The sequence below is a fragment of the Meriones unguiculatus genome, chromosome X, assembly GCF_030254825.1.
Source record: "Meriones unguiculatus strain TT.TT164.6M chromosome X, Bangor_MerUng_6.1, whole genome shotgun sequence".
Taxonomy (NCBI): Eukaryota; Metazoa; Chordata; class Mammalia; order Rodentia; family Muridae; genus Meriones; species Meriones unguiculatus.
Genome location: NC_083369.1, coordinates 129,477,101 through 129,501,795, shown reverse-complemented (window position 1 = coordinate 129,501,795; position 24,695 = coordinate 129,477,101). Strand labels below are relative to the sequence as shown.

Genomic DNA, 24,695 nt, shown 5'->3' with positions numbered 1-24,695 from the left:
AAATGGAAACAGGGACAGGAGGGATGGAGCCACAAGCCAAGGGATGTGTGTAATCCCTAGGGTCTAGAAGAGTGGCAGAACCCTCGCTTGGAGCCCAATGCCTTGGAGTATTGGGTTTGAGAGACCTGAATTTCAGACTTTTAAAAATAGGGAGAATGGGTTTTGTTTTTAATCTAAAAACTAACCTAATCAAGAGAACATATGGAAAAAACACAAACACAGAAAAAGGTACATGACAGGAAAAAGAACTAGAAAAAGAAAAGATTTTTTCATATATTTTGATTATAGTTTCGTCCTCCAAGCTCTCCCAGATCCACTCCACTTCTCTACCCACTCAATTTTATGTCCCCTCCCTCTCTCAAGCAAAGAAACAAAATCCAGTAAGACAAAAGTGCTAAAACATAACAAAAGAAAACATATGGAGTTTGTTTTGTGTTGGCTATCTACTGCTGAGCAAGGGCCTAGCCATAAGTGTGGTTTGTATACCCAGGAGGGGGTTTAGGGGAGAAACTTTGCCAATAATTTGCCTTTGCCAATAATTGTCTATTAAAGACAACTTTTTGGTTAGGGATATAAGTTCCTTTCCATTTCCTTCTCTCAGTGCTGAGACCCAATCTGGCTTGAACCGGTGCATGTCTTGTGCTTGCTGTCACACTGTGAGTTCATAGGTTCATCAGTTATGTTATCCCTACAAGATGGTATTTCCTTAGAGTCATTCCTCACCTCTAGATTTTACAGTCTTTCAGCCTCAGTCTATGAATAGATAGATCTCTCAGCCAAAGAAAAATTTTTAAAGATTGATCTATATAACTTATTATAAAAATTAAAAGACACAGATAAAATAATTTCCAAATTATTGCACCTTATAGGGCTGGATTGATGGCTCAGTAGTTAAGAGCTTGTACTGCTCTTTCATAGGATTTGAGTTTGGTTCTCAGCACCCAATTTGGGTAGCTCAACTACCCAATAACTACCTGCAATCCATTCCCAGATGTCTGACACCCCCCTCCAGCCTCCTCTGTCACTGTAGTCATTTGCATATACCCATACACAGATATAAATATATATACATAATAAAAAAGAGCTTACCAAACTTTATCTCAATACATTCTTGTTTTTTAATTAATTTTTTTGACAATTTCACACATGTGTATAATATATTTGATTACTCTTTTACACATACCATCTTTTATCTCTCTCATCCCTGTTAACCCCTTGCCATCCCTATCAGTTAATTTCCCACATTCATATAATACTCTTAGCCTTAATCAGACAAGGCTCTCTTTTCAGCAAATGATGAAACCCATGACTGCACAAAATGCTGTCCATCTCTAATAACACATTTATATTTCCCCTCTGGGCTCAGGAAAAATTGTAGAATGGACATAATAAAGAATATAAAATATAGATCATAGAAATGAGGGGTTCAAAATACTATCTACTTGGCAAGACACAGCATTGCTAACAAGAACTCACAACAGCTGCATATGCATGTACTGGGTTAAAACAAAAATGGGACTGTCACTAGGCATAGGTCACTAGGTGGAGGAGGTCAGGGGGTCCTATCCAACATTGTTGAACTGACAGATTCAGGAGTCTTCACTTTTATCTCTGTTGATGACCCCACTAGGCTATAGTGGATAGTTCTAATTCAATGATCACACAAATGGCCACAAATGATCACACAAATGGTTAAACTAAATGGGTCAAGAGATTAAAGACAAACCTCCACAAGGAAAAAATATTATGAAAATAACTTAAAGCGCTCCTCTACAATAAAATAAAATAAAACTAAAAGTAGAGCATGGAACAGGCCCAGATAACTTCATGGCAGAATTCCCCCAAAGTTATTCTCCAAACCAAGAAAGAGAGAACAAACACACACATACACACACAACAGCTTGGGGCTGGATATACTTTAGCTGGTAGAGTGCTTGCCTAATATGTAAAAACTATAAGCAGGCTATAAAATAGTTCTGGTAGTTCATAATTGCAATCCCAGCATTCAGAAGGTATAGGCAAAAGGACCAGAAACTTACAAAGTTGTCCTTAGCTTCATAGTGAGCTTATGGCCACCTTGAGCTACATGAGGTCTGGTCAGACAGGGAGAGGGAGATGGAGAGAGAAAATACTTCATCATTCGTTTTATGGAATAGGCATTGACCAAATATTTCATTAATTTTTTAAAACAAGGACAGCATTGTATCGCATAACTGTCATCTCAGAATGTGGGAGAAAGAGCTAAGAGGATTGCTGCAAATTTGAGGCTTGCATAGTACATGGCAAGTTGCAGGCCGATCAGGGCTACTTAAGTGAGACTGTGTCTGAAAAATATTTCTACTGTTTAAATACAAAAAATAATCAGTGCTAGCAAACCAGGTTCAAAGCACCTTAAAATACACTCATTTTTCTTTGTTATTTATTTTTACGAAAATAAGTGTAATTCTCCTCCAGGCAGTCCATTAACATAATCAGTGCTTTCAGGGCTAAGATGGAAAATTTTATGTTCATCTCAATGGAGAAGAGCAATGTAAAAGAAATCCAGTCTAGTCACTTTAAAAATACTCAAGAAAGATCTGAACTTTAGTAGTTTCACACATGCCCTCAATTCAGTCCCCAGCAATGCTGACTAAAACCACCCAAGAGGGCTGAAGAAATGGCACAGAGGTTCAGAGCACTGACTGCTCTTCCAAAAGACCCAGGTTTACTTCCCTGCATCTATATCATGGCTACACACTCACCTGGAAATCCAGTTCCAGGGTGTTGATGACCTCTCCTAGCCTCTGTATCACATGTATGTGGTATATTTCCCTGAACAAAATACTCATAAACATAAAATAATTTTTAAAATTAAAAGAAATGTAAAAGTACTTAAGAAAATAGCAATTGGATATTAACACATATGTGTTAATATGGTTGTGTGTGTGTGTGAGTGATTTACCCCAACAACAATATCTTAATTTAATCGGGTAAACCCTAGTTGTTGTGGTTCAGATAGAATTTTAGTTTTCAAAATTCTGAAAACATTCTCGGCCTAGATGAGATTGTACAAAAGCTAGAAGCTTTCAGTACTAGGCCTAGGTTAGCCGACTGAGGCAGTAAGCCTCCAAGACAATTTAATCAGGCCATTAAAATTTACTTTAACATCCTACCAGTGAGGCTGTGGAGAAAGTGTTACGGTGAGAAGACAAAATTGGGGTACCTTGAGTAGAAAAACACAGTGATACCTCACAAAATTACAGAAGTTCCACTTTTAGGTTCCATTCACCCAGAAGTCCTAGCCCCCAAAATGTGAAAATATGTTTATAAAACAAAATAATGGAATTTACTGTTAATTTTGGAAGACTAGAAACAGTCAGAAAATGGTTGGATAAACTTACACTCACCAATGCAGCGTGGAAAAGTTAAAAAAAAAGTCACTGATGCTCCATATATCACTGTGACAGAAATGGGGGATGGAAGAATGTATTTTGCATGTAGGACAGATCTAAATTTGGCAGCGCCAGAAAGCAGACTGTATTGGGTAGACTGGTTTTCTTTTTAGAGATAGTTTATATAGCTCAGATCAGCCTCAGATTTGTGTTCAGACCAGGTTGGCTTTAAATTCAGGCTCCTGCCTCAGCCTCCCAAGTACTGAGATTACAGGCCTATACCACTCTTTCTTACTGTACACTTGTTTAAATGGTGGTTGTTTTAATGATCCAAAGATATGTCACCTTGGAACCTGAGAATGTGGCCTTATTTAGAAAGAGTCTCTGCAAAAGTAATTAAATAAAAACCCTAAGCAGGGATCATCATGGATTAGCCATGTGGCCAGAAATCCAATGACACATGTTCTTATGGGAGACAAAAACACAGACTAAGTGATGGGAGGATGGGGATAATGACTAGAGGGAAGCTTTTATTACACCCGATGCAGAGGCGCGTGCATGTGCTTGTGCATGCAAGCAAGCATGAGTGCACACTATCTGCAGAGCTAGGGATCAACTGTCAGCTTTCTGCATGTGACACAGCTGTTTTGCCGCTGAGCTACACTTACAGCCCTTCAGATATGTTTTGATATGAAAAAATCAAGTGGAGAATATTATTGTGAGATAGAAAAAAGACAAATGTAATTGTGTACATATTTGAGTCTTTATATTTATATGGTATGTACATATCTGTGTATATTTGTTTGTGTGTAAATATGCTTGTATCAACAAACAATACAAATAAAAACAATATTTTAAATCTAGTTATCTGTAAAGAAAGAAAAGAAATAAGGCAGAAGGACAAAAAAAATAAAAATTAGTCTTCATTTGATAGACCTCGCCTTATATATTATCTTTAGTACTATGCTAATATTTTACTTAGTTACAAAAATTTAAAAGAATATTGAGAAAAGATTATCCTGAGTGATGTATCCCAGAAGCAGAAAGACACACAGGGTATATACTCACTCAAAAATGGAAATTAGACATATAATATAGGATAAACATACTAAAATCTGTACACCTATGGAAGCTAACTAAGAAGGAGGGCTCTGGCTAAGATGTTCAATCTCATTCAGAAAGGTAAGGAGGATGGACATCAGAGGAGGGAGAAAACAGGGACCAGGACAGGAGCTTACGACAGAGGGCCTCTGAAAGGCTCTACCCTGCAGGGTATCAGAGTATATGCTGGGACTCATAGCCAAACTTTGGGTAGAGTGCAGGGAATCTTACAAAAGAAGTGGGAGATAGTAAGACTTGGTGAGGACAGGAGCTCCACAAGGTCAGCTACAGATCCAAAAATTCTGGGCCCAGGGGTCTTTTCTGAGACTGATACTCCAGCCAAGGACCACTCATGGAGATAACCCAGAACCCCTGCACAGAAGTAGCCCATGGAAGTTCAGTGTCCAAGTGGCTTCCATAGTAATGGAACTGTCTCTGACAGGAACTGATTGGCCTGCTCTTTAACCACCTCCCTGTGAGGGGGGCAGCCTTACCAAGCCACAGAGGAAGACAATGCAGCCACTCCTGATGAGACCTGATAGACTAGCGTCAGAGCGAAGGGGAGGAGGACCTCTTTTTTCAGTGGACTTTGGGAGGGGCACAGATGAGGAAGCGGAAGGGAGGGTGGGATTGGGAAGGGAGGAGGGAGGGAGCTACAGGGGGATACAAGGTGAATAAATTGTAATTAATGAAAATAAAAAGAATTTTTAAAAAAGTAAATTGAGTTCATTTTCCTAATAAGAAATACATTAAGGCTTAGAGACTGCAAAAAACAATTCCAAGTAATTCTATCATCACTTGTACTGTTGGTCTTATTTTTAAACTGTTGTGCAGATGCTCACATGACATGAGTTAAAGCAAATGAATAGTGGTGTGATAGTCTAGTACTGCCATTCATTTTTACCCAGAAAAATTCTCTAACTCTAACAATTAAAACAATTTAGCAGCTTTGTTCGTAATAGCCAGAACCTGGAAACAACCCAGATGTCCCTCAATTGAAGAATGGATACAGAAATTGTGGTACATTTATACAACAGAATACTACTCAGCAGTTAAAAACAAGGAAATCATGAACTTTGCTGGCGAATTGTAGGATCTAGAAAAGATCATCCTGAGTGAGGTATCCCAGAAGCAGAAAGACACACATGGTATATACTCACTTATATGGATACTAGACCTTATAAGATAGGATAGACATATTAAAATCTGTACACCTAAAGAAGATAAACAAGAAAGAGGACCCGGAGTGAGATGATCAATCTTCACTTAGAAAGACAAATGGGATGGACATTGGAAATAGGAGAAAACAAGTAACATGACAGGAGCCTACCACAGAGGTCCCCTGAAAGACTTTACCTACCGGTGTATCAAAGCAGAGACTGAGACTCATAACCAAACCTTGGGCAGACTGCAGGGAATTGTATGAAATAAGGGAGAGTTAGTAAGACCTGGAGAGGACAGGAGCTCTACAAGGACCAAATATATCTGGGCACAGGGGTATTTTCTGAGACTGTTTCTCCAACTAAGGACCATGCACAGATATAACTTAAAACTCCTGCTCGGATGTAGCTCATGGCAGCTCAGTATCCAAGACGGTTCCTTAATTATGAGAACAGGGACTGTCTCTGACATGAACTCAGTGTTTGGTTCTTTGACCAACCCCACACACCCCAAGGGAGGAGCAGCCTTGCTAGGCCACAGAGGAGGGCATTGCAGCCAGTCTTGAAGAGACCTGATAAGCTAGGATGAGGTGGAAGGGGAGGAGGATGTCCCCCACCAGTGGTCTTAGAAAGGGGCAGGGAGGAGATGAGGAAGGGAGGGTGGGATTGGGAGGGAATGAGGGTGGGGGTACAGTTGGGATACAAAGTGAATAAACTGTAACTACTATAAAAAATTAAAAAAAGAAAAAAGAAAATTAATTACTAGTACTGAATCAAAGAAATTATACCTAAAATCACTCAAAAATTGTAGTCTTCTTTACTGCATTTTTTGGGGGCCAAGGACATTAGCTATAGTATTTTGAATACTGTGAATATAGAAGATTATGTAAGAATAATATATTAGTAAAACTGCCATTGTATTATAGAACAAACTTTGAATAAGATTTGTCTAATTACATAATTCAAATATTAAAATATTGTTTTATAAAAAAATCTTGCAATAATTTTTACTGTTTAGGCAGCCTGCTTCTGGGTTGCCTAGCAACCGATGATATCATCATATGTCCCACCAGGTAGCCACACCTAGCAGGTACGGTTCAGTTGCTCCATAAAAGGATCAAGCAGCCACTTTGTTGCTCTCTTGTCTTCTTGCTCTTGAGCTCTCTTCCTCTTTCCTGCACTTCCCCTCTGTCTGTTGGGGTGCTCCCTCATCCCACCATGTCTTTCTCTCCCTCTCCTCTCTTTCTCCTACAATGCCTATAGACAGTCTCTGTGCCTCCCTCCCCCTTCCCTTATAAAACCTCCTACGTGGGCGATATATGAACCTGCAGTATAACTCTCCTGTACAATCCTAACAATAATGACCAATGTAGTAATAATAAATACCTCTAACAGCAAAATATTTTGCCTTGAGAAAATGGCAAATTTCAGTCCTGGGGCATATAGTCAGGTAGGATAGTGGCTATGAGACCATCTCACAATACCAAGCTCAGAACAGAGGGCCACATGAGTTGGGCAGATTCCTCCAGCCAAAGATGGATAAATTTGAGCATCAAGGACAAGTCTAGTGGACAGAAATACTAGGAACAGTTTCACACACCAATAATATGTGTTAATCATAATGATGGTAAAGCTCTCAAAAAACAAAACAATAAATTGCTTACTACTATACATTGGTAATATGATTTGCTCTTTTGAAAACCAGTAAGAAGGGGCTGGAGTGATGGCTCAGTGGTTAAGAGCACTGTCAGCTCTTCCAGAGGTTCAGAGTTCAATATCCAGCAATCATATGATGGCTCATGACCATCTGTACTGTGATTGGATGCCCTCTTGTGGAATGCAGGTGTATATGCAGCTAGAGCACTAATATGCATTAACTATATAAATATTTGGGCTGGAAAGCTGGTTCAGAGTTTAAGAGCACTGTCTCTTTCAAAGGTCCTCAGTTTAATTCCCAGCAACCACATGGTGGCCCACAACCATCAATAATGAGGTCTGGTGCCTTCTTATGGCATGCAGGTATACATGAAGGTCAAGTATTGTATATATAATAAATAAATAAATCTTAAAAAAGTAAGAAAAAAAGGGAAAAAAGTCAAGCATTTATCATGCCTTTCCCACAGAAACTGTTATTACAGGGTAACCAAATAGATAAGTTTCTCTTTAAAGTAATTCAATTCATGAGTAGAAAATCATGGTAGACTCAGATTACCATTAACTATTTCTTAGGGAATCACTGCCTCTGGGCCTTATCAACAGTAGCTGACATTACAAAAAGACACAGGATATTGTAAGTCACTAGGTGAAGACCCTATGGAAATCTTACCAATAATTCTTCTAAAAAAAAAAAAAAAAAAAAAAAAGAAAAGAAAAGAAAATGAATGTGACTACCATTGTGGAGCAGTTTCCTCTGAGTTGAAATACTTCATTCTAGAGGAAAGCTCACTAAGACTGAGAAAGTTTCAAAAGAAGACCCTATTTTAACTCTAAGGAAGAAAAAATAAACAAGCAACAATAAAAAAAATAGAGAAACTAATAAGATAGCTCAGTGGTTTAACACTGGTTACTTTTCTTAACCACTGCTATTGCAGGATCCAAGTTCAGTTCCAAGTCCGCATATTAGGTGGCTCACAGCTGCCTGTAACTCTAGTCCCAGGAAATCCAATACCCTCTTCTCTGTCTTCTGCAGGAGTGTTCTCTTTCCCTCTCTCCCTCCTTCCCTCCTTCTTTCCTTCCATCTATTTCTCTTTTAAAAACATAACGTGAATCTAAAATAGTAGCTGAAGAGATCACTCTGATTAGTAGCATTGGCTACTAACCAGAGGTCTCTGGTTCTATTCTCATTATCCATATGGTGCCTTACAACTGCCTGCAACTTCAGCATGGAAATACACACACACAAAATGAAACTAAATAAATTTTTAAATAAATAAAACAAGAAGTGAGCAACTCAAAAGTCTCAATAAGTTCCTGAAACCTTCCAAATGTATAGGGGTGCTTGTAACTCTATCCCCAGGAAATCCAATGTCCTCTGTATACAAAATAAATAAATACTGTATACAGGTACTCTCCAACTTGTGGAGCCTGCAAATTGTCCAGAGACTTGATGGGCTCCAGTTTTCATGAGATGCTTCCCATGCTTTGATCTGCTTTTGTAAGTAATCCTAATAAATTTATTGGTTCACCAAGTCATATTCAGTGGCATACTTACTTTAGTCTGTTGTTGGTTCCCTATCTGGGGTGAATAGGCATAAATTAACTTCTCCCCAGGAATACATTCACACAACAACTACTGATTTATAAGTAATAAAAATATGTATGAAATGTTCGACTATACCACAGATTAACCTGCTAAGTCTAGAAAGTGTTAGGGTTGTAGGACTCATAATGAACTGTGTGTCTCTATGATGCAGACTGAAAAACATATTATAGTGAGATACCACTTTGTACCTTAAAGATTTGCTATCACTAGGACTTCAAAACAGGTGTTAACCAGAATTAAGGGATAGTGGAGGCATGAAACATACCTGCTGGGAATGTAACATGGTACAGCTGCTTTGGAAAATATTCTCAGGACAACCCAATGAGAAATGAAAACACGTCCATATAAAAACTTGAACATGAAAGCTCACAAATCCCAAAATTGAAGCAACCTAATTGTCCAAGTGATAAATGGATGGAATGGATAAGATACGGTCTGTCCACACGATGGAAAATTATTCTGCTGTAAAAATAAAATGCTGGTAGATAATACATTGTGGCTGAATCTAGGAAGCATTGTCCCTAATGAAAGGAAGTGTATAAAAAAGGTGCATATTATACAATATGCAAGTCTACTTACTTTGTAAGTAGAAAGAATGAAGGATGACAGCTGAGAGATGTATAGGTTTCTTTTGGAGTGGTCAAATATTAACATTCATAAATCTAAATATATGAAAAAACTCTGAGTCATGTGTCTTAAATTGATAAATTCTATCATATTTTAATTCAATTTAAAAAAAACATTAATAAAGGCATATATATATAAAATAAATAAAAATTAACAAATGGATTATTTTTGGATTCTGTTCAGAGTTAAAAATAAGAAAGTGGAGCTGGTGACCTATGTGTCTTAATATGAAAGAGTTATTAGATGATAAGTTATAATAAAGTCATTATGCATGAATTTTCCTATGAACAGTATATGCTGAAATATTTTCAAAACGAAAAAGGTATGTGGAACTTGCTTCAAATCACAAGCTTGAGAGTTGGGGAAACACTAATGGCTTGTGTGGAAGCTAGGTGGGTATTATGTATGAATTCATTGTCCTCTTCTCTAATTTTTATACCTCTATTTTATATTTTAAAATAAAGATGTTTAAGATGGTTATTTTTAAAAATTAATTATTTTACTCACTTTACATCCCAACTGTAGCCCCTCCAACCTCTCCCTCCTCCCAGTCTTAACCTCCCTCCTTCTTCCTCTTATCCACCCTCCCCTACCCCTCAGAAAAGGGGAGCCTGCCCCCCCATCAACCCACCTCAGCACATCAGGTCACATCAAGACTAAGCATATCCTTTAATTGGTGGCCTGGCAATATCGCCCTGACAGGGAAAAGTGATAAAAAAAAATCAGGCAACAGAGTCTTTGTCAGAGACAGCCCCCGCTCCCTTTACTAGGAGATCCACATGAGGACCAAGCTGCCCATTATATGTGTAGGGGGGCCTAGGTCCAGTCCCTGCATGGTCCTTGGTTAGTGCTTTAGTCTCTGCAACCTACCTTGAGCCCAGGTTAGTTGGCTCTGTTGGTCTTCTTGTGGAGTTCCTTTCCCCTTCAGGTCCTTCTATTCCCCACCCCTCACTGACCCCACTCTTCCACAAGGCTCCCTGTGCTCTGCCCAATGTTTGGCTGTGAGTCTCAGCATCTGTTTTGATCCATTGGTTGGTGGAACCTCTCACAGGACAGCTATGCTCTGCTTCTGTCTGCAAGCAGAGCAGAATCTCCTTAATACTGTCAAGGGTTGGCTCTCTTCCATGGTGTGAGTCTCAGATTGGTCCAGGCATTTGGTTGGATATTCCCTCAAGCTCTGCTCTGTCTTTATCCCTGCACATTTTGTAGGCAGGGTACATTTTGGGTTGAAGACTTTGTGGGTGAGTTGGTGTTCCCTTCCCTCCATTAAGAGTCCTATATGGTTAGAGGGTTGTCTCTTCAGTCTCCTTGACCCCTATCAGGAGTCTCAGCTAGAGTCACCCCCATATCCTCCCAGGAGACTACCCTGTTTTAAGTCTCCAGCTTATCACAGAGATGCTCCCCCCACAGTTTCAGTTTCTCTTCTTTCTGCAGGCCCTTTGTCCTCCTCTCCTCCTCCCCAGATCAGATCTCCACCCTCATTTCTCTCTTTGCTTCCTCTCCTACCTTGTTCCCTCTCTTCAACCACTTCTGCTGTCTATTTTATTTCCCCTTCTGAGTGAAATTTAAGCATCCTCCCTTGGGTCCTCCTTGTTACTTATCTTCTTTGGGTTTGTGAATTGCAGTATGTTTATCCTGTACTATATGGCTAAAATCCACTTATAAGTGAGTACATACCATGTGCATCTTTGTGGGTTTGCGTTACCTCACTCAGGGTGATTTTTGCTAGTTCCAGCCATTTGCCTTCAAATTCATGATTTCCTTGTTTTTAATAGTATTCCATTGTGTAGAGATAGCTATTCTTAGTTGTCAATATGTCTATATCTACAATGAACTAAAGCCCAAATAGTTGGAGGACTTTGTCTTAATTAAATAATTTGGAGTGGAAAGACCCACTTCAAAACAAGGTCTTTGAGGTGGTATGATAATATGTTTTATTGAGGTCTTTTTTCCTGTTAATTTACTTACATATTCACTTCACAGCCTGGTCACAAACCCCTCCCTCCTCTTTTCCCATTCCCACCATCACACCTTTGTTTCCCCTATTCCCCTCTCAAGTTTTCCTCAGAGAAGGGGAAACCTCTTCCCCCTTGGATAGCAATCCACCCAAATCAGGGTCCTTTGAGGTGGGAAGTTCCACCTTTAATCTGAGCCACACCTTCCTCTGGCAGCCTATAAAAAGATAAGGAAGAAGGAAGCCTGCTCTCTCTTTCCCTGTTTTCTCTTCTCTACAAGTCCATTCCTTCACTAGCACTAGAATTTACTTCTTTGGTATTCCAGCATATAGTGAAGACCAGCTGAGAAATCCAGCCTTGTGGACTCAGCTGCTACTGATTTCTTGAGCCTTCCATTCATAGGCAGCCAGCCACTGTTGGACAAGTTGGAGTACAGCCTATACATTATTCTAATAATTTTCTTTCTATATGCATGCAGATTCATCCTATAAGTAGTTGTTTCTCTAGAGAACCCTGACTAATACAATGTCTCTATTTTATTAATTTATTTGTTGGTGTTGAGACTGAGCCCAAGACTTTGTACATGTGAAATATGTATGGACCCTGCTACTGAGCTACATTTCCAGCACCATATTTTTGTTTATTTAAAAGTCTCCATTAAGTTATATACCATTTAAGAAACAAACCACACATTTCCTTCCATTTGTTCTTAAGGCAGGTTAGTTTAATTTTATAGAAGAAATACTTCCAAACAATACAAATTACACAGTCATAGAGAACAGTGACAAAACAAAGAGATGAATACTGATTATAACTTATTCCCACAACAGAAGGTTACTTATTTCAGCAATAATCACCAAAGTCTGACAATGCAATGATTAGATATAGCAAAACACCAAATTCCCTTTCATATGTAGTGCTGTTTCAGAGACCCTGGTGGTAGAATTCAGGATGTTGTATGAACAGAGCTGCTCAGAGACTGGAGTTTTCTTTCTCACCAGGCTAAGCATATATAAAAACTCACACAGCAGATGGAAACTCCCTCCAGCTCCTAATGCCCACAGTCCTTCATTTGTCTGAAGTAGACAACATATTCCAGACATGTTAATTTTAAGAGGTTGGCAATTGCTAAGAGGAGGCAAACGAGGGTGTTGGGTACCACGTCTCCTATGACAGCAAACAGTCCATGCAGTACACCTAAACACAATTCACATTCCATCTGTTGCAAAGCCAAATGGCAGGGAGAGATATGATGTAAAGGTGTCAGGTGTTCCTCCTTGGACTGATCCTAAAACAGGGGTTGCATATGTTTCTTGTGGGGGCAAGAACAGGAAGACTCCCCACAAAAATTTGTATAGGTAGGCAGTGATGTTTCTGAAAAATATGCTTGGGAGTTTTTGTACTAGCACAGTTGTTTTCCCTCAGCTGCTCCCGAATTTGGGTTGGCAGAAAAGCAACCTCATTCCAGGTTGAGAGTGGCATGGAAAGAGCCGTCTCTGTGGGACAGTGTTAGCCACAGTTCGTTCTGGCTGGAGGCTAGGATCCCAATATTCTGCAGGCATAGGGGGAGGGCCTGCTTAGCAATGCTGCTTGCTTTTGGCAGTGCTCTAAGTAGTGGTAACTTGGGTCTCTACCTCTATTGTAGGTTCATACAAAAAGGAATTAGGGGGGGGGGTCAAAACAGCAAGGCTAGAAGCAGGAATGCATAGCAAGAGATGACAACTGTAAAAAAAAAGTTTTCAGTCTAAACCACCACTGACAAATTCCATTGTCTGTGGTTGGTCGCATGTCAATGAAATGCTTTTAACAAAATTCATTTTTAATAACTCAAAAAATGAAAGTGGGTTATACAAGGGAAGAGGTTATAGTCTGATGAGAAAGGAGACCTGATTAAAAGGGACATTTCTGAGGAGGGGAAGAAAGATCTAGGAAGAGAGTTCTGTTTTCTTTGACATTTCCTATGATTACTTCATTTCAAGGCCTCAGAAAGTAATACACACTTACATAGAACAAATGTGTGCTAGGCAAACTAAATTGTTTGGCATTTAAAAGAATCATGGCATATTTTTATTAGATTAAAATTTCCCTCATGAGCTAGTTCTAAGATTCTATGAGGAACATTGGTTAGCTCCAGTATGAGAGAAGCATTCTGATTTAACTCAAATATTCTCCTGCAATGACTTGCTGGGTAAGCCGTGTTACCCACATGCACTTCTCTCCACACACACACACACACAAAAGCACCTTCAAAGGTTATATCTCTGCTTTTAGTATCTGCTATATTCACTCTTTTCACTTTCCTTCGCAAAACATCAGGGTAGCAGGAGAGCACTCCCATCCTGCTGTCTGTCAGATCAGCCAGAGGTATCAAAGATAGCTGCACATGCTTTGACAAACATAAGCAATGTGAACAGCCACCAGTCACCAGTGGACAGGCAGGCTGAAACCTGGGATGCTAGAAGCTCTGTTGCCAGCTTGCGACTTGTACAGGTAAGCACAGAAAGATGCATTAGATGACAACACAGCAATGAGGAGCCATCAGTGCCCAGGACACTGAGCCCTACAACACATACACAGCTTACAGATTATGACTGAACCACTGCAGTTGATATTTTAACATAACACACAGAGAATGAAAGTGTACAACATACATGGTAAATGTACCTATAAGAAACTGATACATGTGACAAATCAGCACATAATGTTTGCGTTTCAGGTGTCAGAAACAAAACCGGCCCCAAGTTCCATTCTACTGCATGACAAATACTAAAGAACAAAATTTCAGTCTTAAAATACACCTTAAAGTCAGTATTTTCCTTCAAGGAAAAAAAGTACTATAAATAAATTACAATACAGTGAATTTGCCTGAACTCACTTCGTTTCTGTCTTCCAGCCTTTAAGTCAAATAAAACAGTGTAAAAACTGTACACTTCTTAACATGATATTTGATCTTTTATAAAATAACCTGTCTTCAGAGATGTCAATTTCACAACAAGGAAAAACCAAGCCCTGTTGCCGTCACTATTATAAAATATATATGTATAGATATGTTTTTTTTTACAAAATGTGTATATTAATAGCTTTGCACAAATATTTTCAAGACAAATTTAGCTAATCTAAGAAGTTCATGAAAAGAAAACAGGCAGATAAATACTTCATGTGCACAATGCACTACATCAAACATCATCAGCTGGGAGAGGAGGTATGTTAATCCTTGGTCTTGTAAAAAATGCTATCTTCTCCCTAGGATTGAAAAGAGTTATATGTTAGAATTAGATCGGAAAGGGCTAGGACGTAGCTCAGTGACAGAGTACATGTCTACTTTATGGAAAGTTCTAGAGTCAATCCCCAGTAGCAGGGGCTGAATTTAAATCACAGTGACAACTGTCTTTATGTATGAAGCCCTAATAATGTGCTTATCTTTAGTGTCTAAAATCCTTACTAGTATATGGCAGATACACAGGAAATTCTTGAGTTTTTTTTTTTTTTAAGAAATAAATAAGGTGAGATGTATATTAATGAATGAATGAACTCCAAATCATAACTGAAGGCAGAAAGTTATACTACTTAACGCTGGTTATGACAAGGATATGGATATTAAACATTTCAAAATATTAAGGCTAAAAGTCAAACATTGTGTTTAGCAATTAAAAAGGATTGACACAGGGAGATGGTACAAAGTGGATGACCTTCAGAAGCTTGATGCTAAATGCAATGAGGAAGAGAGGGAAAACTATATGGTGTATGATCTTATTAATAAGAAATAGCCAGAGGAGGTAAATAAAGAAAGAAGGAGAGCAGATTGTTGGTTGGCAGTGCTCAGGGACAGGGATGGGCTTTACCATCAAATGAGTATAAGGCACTTTCCTTTGGGGATTATGACAGTGTTTGAAATTTAAACGGAGGGAGCAACAGCATGACATTATTGATGCAGCAAGGTATTGATCTGTTTTAAATGTGTTAAGTTCATGTTTTCTGAATTTCACTGTATTTTTTCATAGCCACTGAGAATACAGATTTAATCATGCAATTAATTCTCCCCCAAAAGCTTTAACTCCTTTTGCAGGTAGACATAATCTATGCAATTAATCTAAGAAAATGGTGATTCTAATGTGGGATAGTAGAAGATACTGATAAATGCTTGATTCCTATGACAGTAAGTCTATGACAACTCAACTATATAATACATATGCTTTGAAGTTTGTAGATTTTGCTTCAAATGTAAGTTAATTTAAAAAGAAAAGGTGACACAGATGTGTATGTATGTAAATTAATTACCGACAGTAGCAAATGTTCAGAAAGCAGCAGTAGGTTATAAAATAGAGCAACTAGGTGAATTATAGATAAAACATTATGTTCAAATAAAAGTATGTAGCATTGTGGGATATTTTAATTTTTAAACAACAGGCTTCTATATTATGATTATAGGTGGCATGAAAAAGTATAAAAATATAAACATCAGAAGAAAACTTCAAAATGCTACTTGTGGCAGGACATGCTGCTTATAGTTGAGTCCTGGCGACTATACTTTTTATATTAATCCAGGTACCATGGTGATAGGAAAGCAGTGAGCAGTAATCTTGGGCACAGGGTTCATTCCCCACCTACCTAAAGGTCTGTACTTGGATGGGCTCCTTGTGGTTCTGCCCTCGCAGCTGGTAGATCTCCTTGGAGGCCTTCTTCAGCATCTTCTCAGCTACTTGTTCTTGATGGTAGTCAAGTGTAGTCTGTCTTGTCTGCAATAGAAACGTTTTATGACCAAGAATGTCTACTGCTACTTTAAAAAAAAATGAATGAATGAATGAATTCACATCAATCTTGGGAGTCCAGAAGATTTAACACCAGCCACAGAGATCTAGAAGAAAGGCCTGCCTCATCTGTATCTACAGAGAAAATCTCCACAGAAGTGCCTGGGGTGGCTAGAGCCAGACCAGGCTGAATGTGGCCCCAGTACATTTTCCACACAAGGCAAGAAAGACCTTGGTGCCCTTCACTCTCCTCAAAGAACCACTAGGTGTCTACTGGTGCCACCACAAATGCACATAGTAGGACAAATTTACATAAAACAAGTGTCAGGACCCTTTCAATTGCTACATCATTATAGGAACACTGCCAACTAGAGCTCAGGTTGGCAACAATGGATAAGCAATAGCTGGGGAATTGTTGAGGGAGTCCAGAGCAGGCTCTTGGCCCTCTTACCTGCCTCTCTGCTTCCTTCAGTATGCTGCGGAACCGGTCATCTCGGAGCACCCAGTTTGGGAGGTCAGTCTGGCCCCGCAACTGGGCGTCTTCCAGACGCTGCCTCAGCTCTCTGAGGGTGCCGATCTCCTCATTCAGCTGCCTCTGACGAGTTCTTGAGGCCTGGAGGTCCAGCTCCAGGTCCAGAGAGGTGCGGGCCATGAGCTCAGCCAGGGATGACCTGCAGGACTGTGGAAGGCAGGAAAAAGGCACCAGTGAGCATGCAACCAGCTTGGGCTGGCACATGCCCCATCTTCTAGAAGGTTCTTCCACAATTAACAGGATATGGCTGTGGTACGAGTATTACTGTAAGCCTGACCTATCACACATTCACATTTAAAAAATCAGATTCTGGAATAATTAAATATCTACTTCAATATCAAAATTAGGAACATCAAATTCTTTTCTTTAATAATAGCCTACAAATATGTTTGTCAAAGTACAGATCAACAGACCCTCATATGCAGCTGACAGGATAAAACATGAGCACACTCTTTTAGAAATGCCATTTGATAATGTATGTCTAAAGTAGCAAAATGTTCCTTTTTGTTTTTGGTTTTGAGATTTTATTTTTTTACTAGCATCTGAAAGGCATGACTGACAACAAACAAAAGTTACCAAATTAAGTAAAGTTTACAAGGGGTGGGGGGTGGCTAAATATAACAGCAGGAAACTGGCGTTTCTGGCATCTAACAGATCAAAGTCAAGGATGGTGCTCAAGAAAAGAGCACAGGACAGTAACAAAGAATTTCTCATTTCAAAATGTTCATACTGTTGCTGTTCAGACACAATTTCTGCAGTTCATTTATATGCTTTCTAAATGTTCTATTCTGAAACTAATTTGAGTAACAATATCACATGAAAATCTTGGATTTTTAAAATATTTATTCCAAATGATGCTTGCCTAAAAAAGACAGAATTACCTACTACCTTACAAACTACATCTTTTAAAGCTAGCTTTTAATATATAAAGAAGAAAAAAAAACCCTTTGGCCAACAAAGGCAATAAAAGCTATAGAAGCATGCTGTATGTCATGAAACTCAGATGTAGAGACTGGAGAGATATTAAGTGGTTAGCGCCATGTACTTTTCTTGCAAAGAATGTGAGTTGGGTTTCCAGTACCAATGGTAGGTGGCTTACAACTGCCTACAACTCTGTTTCTAGGGGATCAGGTACCCATTGGCATTTACAGTCACATGTGCACATACTCCCACACATATTCAAATAATTAAAAGTAAAAATAAATCATAGAAAAGCCCAAAATTTCCAAACTATATATATACTCTCCTATCAAAAAGGAAAAAAAATCATGCAGAAACAATTATTCATTTAATACATGTAAGAATATAATGATCACAAATGATATAAAATCATCAAGAAATACTAATAGAATTAGGACACTCTTACACTTTCTAAAGAATAAAAATATTGTCTTTTAATAAATGTGGCCCTAAGCATTTCCTAAAATAATACCTTTACTTTTGTAAATATACAAATAAACCACAGCTGTTAAAGATTCCATATTAGTTTCTGTAGCACACACCTGTTTGTAGCGAAGGGTTCGTCTTTCCAAAGTGTTTCGTATAAAAGGGGACTTCCTAGGCAGTGTTGAACTGTCACTGTCACTACGATAAAGCTGCACAAAAAGCATATCCAGAAATAATTTTATTAGACATTTTATATTCTTTTTTTTTTCTTCTCCCAGGCATTTAAAACACATTAAATTTTTTGTTGATGCTATTACCAGGTCTTTGGACCTATAAAAAGAGTTTTAAGGAGAAACAAAAGACAAAATGAAACAAGCTGCCAACCTGGTCTTTTTCATGCTCGTCAACTTAATCACATGGGCTCTCTAAATGGATGAGATCAATCATACTTCTCTGCTATCTATACCTACTACAACTTGATATTAAGTAAGATGCTTATGAAAGCAGGTACTGTCTTCAGCTTGTTTCACTGTTTAGCAATCATTCACATTTGTTATTTATTTCTGGTTTTAGTAAAATGGCTTTCTGGAAAGAGACTCATTCCTGCTAGAAGGACAAGCCAACATTCACCAAGCCCTGCTGTGCCAGTCAAGGGAAAGGTGTGGTTTTAAAGAGGGAAATAAAGAACACTTCTTTATGGGAGCCCCTACGGATTTCATGTGGTGGTGGTGGATCAATGGTTGTCTGTGTGAGTGACCAAGTCATGCTTTCCCAGCCTTATTTTCTATACTAGTTTATAGGAGATATTCAGGAAACACAGTGGCTTGGAAGCTTACTTGCCCTGTGGTCATACCAACATGCACACAAACAGCAAGGCTTCTAACACCATCACCAACAAATGCAGTCTTTTATGCTAGGGCACAGAGCTCAACCCTGCAATTGCCATTCTTCCTTTAAGCAGCAAATTTTGTCCTTCTACCACTCTATTGTCAATGAACACCTGAATATGTTCCCTGGTGGTTCTGATGGAGCATAGGCTAAAGAGGGACCATGATGATGGTATTCAGATGAGGATGTCAAACCACCCATATAAGCATCATGACCATTTTCCCTACGAAATCATTTCACTGTCTACATCAATGGTGTTACTGTCATCCTGGTACTGCCCGATCAGCTCAAATTCATTGTCATCCTTTCAATGACTACAGTGGTGTAGACCACCTATCCACCTACCTATGGGTTCTCACTCTCATGTACCCATCAGAGCTTCTAAAAGTTTTAATTGTCAGGTCCAACCTGTGACCAGTGACAAGCCTCTAGGAGTTGGATCTGGGTATCAGTATTTAGAGGAGCATTCCACAGCAATGTGCTTATCTGCACCATTCTACAAATGATAAAGTTTCCATGTGGATTAATTGAAACATACTCCTTAGAGCCTACAGGACTCAAATGGGCTGGCACCATGCTACTCAGCCGTGTGACTACACTTCAGGACTTCTGAGAATGAAGAGAACATGCTAGTGCAATCTACAGATTCCTATCAAACTCAAGACAGTTCCCATTTTGATTTGCTGTTTTTGAGTGTGATGTCATAATATCCACCAGTGAAAATCTGTGGGAGGTAGAATTCAGAGGAAATCCAGATTTCAAAAGGCTCAGGGCCAGGTGGCAAGATGAGTGTCCAGAACTCATTTTATCTTTAATCATACATGTTGTTCATTCATTCACTGGTATGGCTTGAGATAATGTACATGTCTTTTTAGCAGAGATAGTAAAAATGAGAACAAGACGAAGGGAATGAAGAAGAAAATACTGCACATAAGGATAAAAGAATTTCAGCTCACCCTGCAAACATACTGGCTCCTTGCCCCTGGTGAGAAAGTCTGTGAGCGCACAATGGTACTGCTGCGTACAAAAGGAGAGCCACGGGCACGACGGCTAGGCCGGTCCTTTAGAAGACTCACTGCTTCCTCCGGGAAAAGGTCTTCTGTAGTGGTTTCCTTGTCAACCTAGGTAGTAGGGTTTTTGTTACTCTGACTTCTTCATACACAAGCAGTACATTTAGCATAAATAAGCTCTTTTTTTGAAGTTTCTTTCTGCTCTGTTGGTCCACCTGTCTTTTTATACCTACTACCAGAAGCAGCATTGCTGAAATGTACAGTAGTTTATTTTCTCCATCCCTACTCCTATTAGCTCTCTATTTTTGGAGACGTGGTCTAGCTACACAGACTAGGCAAGCCTGAAACTCATTATTTAGTTTATGTTGGTCTTGAACATGAGGCAATCTTCCTCCTTATCTTCCCAAATGGTGGGATGAAAAGAATGAGCCACCATGAACAGATTTGAAGAGCTGCCATGCCATTTTCCATAGCAATTATACCATCTTACTACCCTGCCCTTTCTAAAATATAAATGTGAATAAAGTAAGAAGGGGGAGAGTATAAATATAGCCTTCTTAGCCCCTCTTTTGGTAGCTTCTACTTTTCAAGGTTGTAAACAGTAGATAATAGTAATTTCTGGAGATCTACTCTAAAACAAGCACTTTAATCTGCTGCAAAAGTGGCAGATTAAGAAACTACCTAAGAGAAGAGTTCATACATGCTGTTTCAGGGACCACCATTGTACTATGTTTTCATAAATTTAATAGTTATGGTAATAACATTTCAGTGAGGTATAGTTAGAGTGTCAACTGCTCAAAATTTATTTGTCTCTGAAGATGGGAAGGGATCACCACAGAATGGTACAAAAGATCCCTATTTAAGTTACAGCTGTCCTTTTCTTGTAATCTACAGTGATAGACATTCTGTAGGACCTGCTGAACCCACATTAATCCCTTACACATCTTAGGCAATGCTAATGTTCAGCATTAGATAATATAGAACCCTTACTTAGCTATTACTTTCAAATGCCACACATATCCATACCCACTAATACCCACTAAGCATAGCTACTAATGAATGCATATTCTACTCCTACATGTGAGCACATCAGTCTAGCTTCCTGAAGTACACCTGCTTCTCTTCTACCCTTCCCCTCACACTTCCCATAATATAGAGGGACACACCCTCTTTCCTTCTAGGACTGGCCAGGCACTATACATTCAAAGGCCCCTTTGATATTTTTTACTTACCTTAACAGGCAGGGGTTGAAGTTTCTCAGGGTTGTAAGAATCTGCCTGGCCAGTAAACACATGCCCATGGTTGGAGTCCACACCAATGTAACAGGAGTCTGGGTAGTGGGGGCTGGTCTGGGTGCAGTTGCTACAGCCACTATCAACTAAGTCAGCCTGCCAACTCCTAAAGGTAAATATTGCAACAGCCCATGAAAAGCTCATCAGAGGTGATAACTTTCATGGCTGTTTGCAGGGCAGAGTAGCAGAAAGAGAAAACCCATTCATTTCCAATAACTAAAGACAGCTCTTGTTCTCATAAAGCAGGAGTCTTTCTGTTTTCTAAGGAAGACAGTAGTTCAAGGCTTTTCATTAATGGTCTTATTTTTCTCTATCACCCAATTGGAGCCATTTAAGATACCAAAAACTCCACTAGAAGATCCCACAGAATTTGTGTTTAATCACGAACAGAATACGCTATCCCTGTGCCAGGTACTCCAAAAGCACATTCATGTCTAAACTAAATTCAAGAATATGTGAAGAAACAGTAAGCTTCACAAAGTCGATACTCTTTTTGGAAATCTCTAGAAGGAATTCAACATGTAAGTGCCTCCATGAAGGGTCAGACAAGCCACTTTACCAGTGGTGCTCATTCACCGGAACTATTCATCTATTTCCCACAGGCCTTTATAGCCAATGAGTCCTTGATGGACCACTTCAAGCAGCAGTGGAGAGAGATGCTGCTTGGTTATATGATTATATGCTTCCACTGAAGAGTGTGTCCATAAGATGTTGTGGATATAAACATGGTTTTGTCTTTTTCCTAGGTGTGGAATGTGGGACTGATTCAGATGGTCCACAGCAGCAGACTATTTGCCTCATGTCAGCTCTGAGAGGAGGTCTTTGCCAAATGCAGATAGTTTGAACCTGAGGACCCTGGAGAAAGAATAAATGCCAGAGCCCAGAGCATGGAGGGGAGAAAGAACAAGGATGCTCTTGTTTCCCTCTTCCTGCTCCTGGTTGCTGTTGTGAAACAAAAAGTTGGAGATCTCCTGAAACGAGGTTTGGAGTGACTCCAAGGAACCTGATGACCCTAACCAGCAAGAAGCAGCTAAGAAAGATTTGCACCCCCTCTCCCACTAACCTTTTCTCTCTCCTACCGGGTGTTGGGGTGGAGTAGGGAGAAAAAGATATAAGAAATGTAAATACATTTTTTTTAAACTGACATCAACAATAAGAGGCAAGTCTATAATGCATTTGTGATTGAAGATGGTCAGAGGGAAGGAGGAATGGGAGTGATGGCTAGTATATGTGGGGGATTTTTTGTTTCATGAAAATTCTCCATAACTGACTACGGTGGAAATGGCATACTGCAATTATACCCCAAATTAGTGACTTGTATACTGTAAATGGCAGATAGATTAAATTTCAATATGCTGGATTTTAACAACAACCAACAGTGGGAATGTAGCCCAGAATGTACAAAACATTAGATAATTCCCAGTACCCTAAAAGAAATGAAACAAACAAACAATAACAGAAACTAAGAGAACTTTCAGTCAGGCATGGTGGCATATGTCTATAATGCTAGCACTCAAAAGGCTAAGGCAAGAGAACTCCAACCTACCCTGGGCTTAGCACTAAGAGCCCGTCTCCCAAAACCAAAATGGGGAGGGACTTTGTTATCATTAGTCTCATCAGGGAGGAGTCCTGAAAAGAAATTCTGGAATTAAAGAAAGATGACTGGGCACAGAGCTCAGGGTACTTCTTTTAGTCATATCACCATGAAATTGTCCACCAGAATATGGCTCCTAAGCAATGGTATGGTAGCACTACCCAGCACATTCTAGAGAGGCAAAGAGGAGAAAAGAGACTTCCATGCAGAAACATTCACCTGAGGGCCATGTTGGCTGGCACTGGGCAAGCGAGACTATCTTCAGAAACATCACTTTACCTCCCCAAGTTATTGTATAGAATTCTGCCTCTTCCTGCAGACTTAGGAGGGCAGGGGACTAGGCACTCACCTTTCAGACACAGCCTCACCCTGCTCTTCCTTATGTTCCATCTCCAGGATCTCCTCCTCAGTATATTCCAGCTTCACACGCTCCTCAGCCAGCTCTCTTTCCACAGCTCGTAGCTGTGCTGTGGTTCTGGCCAGCAGCACTGTTACTGCATCCTGAAGAAGAAAAGGATACTTCTGCTTAACCTCTTGGCCACACAGGAGAACAGACCACACCATTCACAGCAAGACACTGTTCATCCTGTGCTGATAGCTTTGTGTCTACAAGTTTATATAAAAGTAGTGATCATGGAATATGTTTGCATTAAAAATCCATTTTCAGGAAGTGGTCTTGTATATTACCATGCTCCCACCCAATTCCTTCCCCTGAAACTCTTTCATTGATAACTTATGCTGACTTGAAGCCTACAAGGAATCTTCTTAGAAATGAGTTCCTGGAGCAAAGCCAGTCTTAAAGTCAAGAAAATAGCCATAAAAGATTGGCTCTGGAGCCAGGGACATGTACCGTCTTTCCGGAGCTGGCATTCATGGTGTCCTGAGGAGCACTCTCCATAACTTGCACAGGCTCTTTTGACCTAGGTGGCTCAGGGCTGGCAAAGACCTGCACAGGATACCAGCGCAGCTGCATGTCGCTTGAACTATCACAGTCGGCCAAGTTTATCTGAGAAATGCCCTGAATGGGTATTAAAATAAAAGCCAGAACCAGTCCTTAATGGTTTTATTCCATAACTGTGGTCCCTTAAAATATCAAATTTGACTGCCAGAACCCGCACGGTGGAAGAAAGAGAATTAAAAGCTTTTCTCTGACGCACATAAGCACTATAGCATGTACACCTTCACCTGTACTTTCCTTCCTCTACACACACACACACACACACACAAAACATATATTAGTAAGCATAAAAAAGAAAGTAAAAAGGAAATTAGGAACAAAGAAGATATGGAGGAAGAAAGAAAGAAAATAAGCGTCATAAAATAGGGAGAAGTGGAAAAGAGAGGGGAAGGAGAGCACCATATGAGTGAGCAAAGGCCTTTCTGCCACATGTACCAGCAGTTCTTCCTGTAGCTGAGGATTCACTGAACACACATATAACTGTAGCGATTTCAATGTCAACATGCTGGAATGCACAGGGATTCTAAACAGTTCATTAAACACCAGTGGAGCTTGGAATTCCAGAGACTTGGAGCAGTAGGTGCTGGGAGTTCCAGAGTCGAGTGGGGGCAAGTAGACACGGACGTGGCTGAAAACAGAGGTGAGAAAACGCACTGGGTTAGCAGCATTGACTAATATGCTCACTTACTGGTATGACACCAGTGTGCTTCCCACCCTCCATGTCCAAAGAACTAATGTGTCTCTGTAGATTGGATGGAGCATGACTGATTGGCCAAAATAAGACTCTGGGCTTTGAGGCTGTACTGGACAC

The 24,695-nt window shown here is 39.6% G+C and overlaps 1 protein-coding gene across 2 annotated transcripts in view; it reads right to left on the bottom strand.

Annotated features, from left to right (window-relative positions):
• Positions 1-12,178: 12,178 nt before the first annotated feature.
• The window catches only part of Wwc3 (WWC family member 3), a 110,064-nt gene continuing 97,547 nt past the window's right edge, over positions 12,179-24,695 (bottom strand). For both annotated transcript variants that reach the window (XM_060375562.1, XM_060375561.1), the window contains exons 15-23: positions 24,320-24,512; positions 23,777-23,944; positions 23,276-23,427; positions 21,273-21,438; positions 19,987-20,151; positions 18,259-18,351; positions 16,676-16,903; positions 16,085-16,212; positions 12,179-14,719 (exon numbers count right to left, since the gene is read on the bottom strand). In XM_060375562.1, the coding sequence (XP_060231545.1) occupies positions 14,653-14,719; positions 16,085-16,212; positions 16,676-16,903; positions 18,259-18,351; positions 19,987-20,151; positions 21,273-21,438; positions 23,276-23,427; positions 23,777-23,944; positions 24,320-24,512 (1,360 nt within the window). In that variant the 3' untranslated portion in view covers positions 12,179-14,652. The remainder of the gene's footprint in view (positions 14,720-16,084; positions 16,213-16,675; positions 16,904-18,258; positions 18,352-19,986; positions 20,152-21,272; positions 21,439-23,275; positions 23,428-23,776; positions 23,945-24,319; positions 24,513-24,695) is intronic.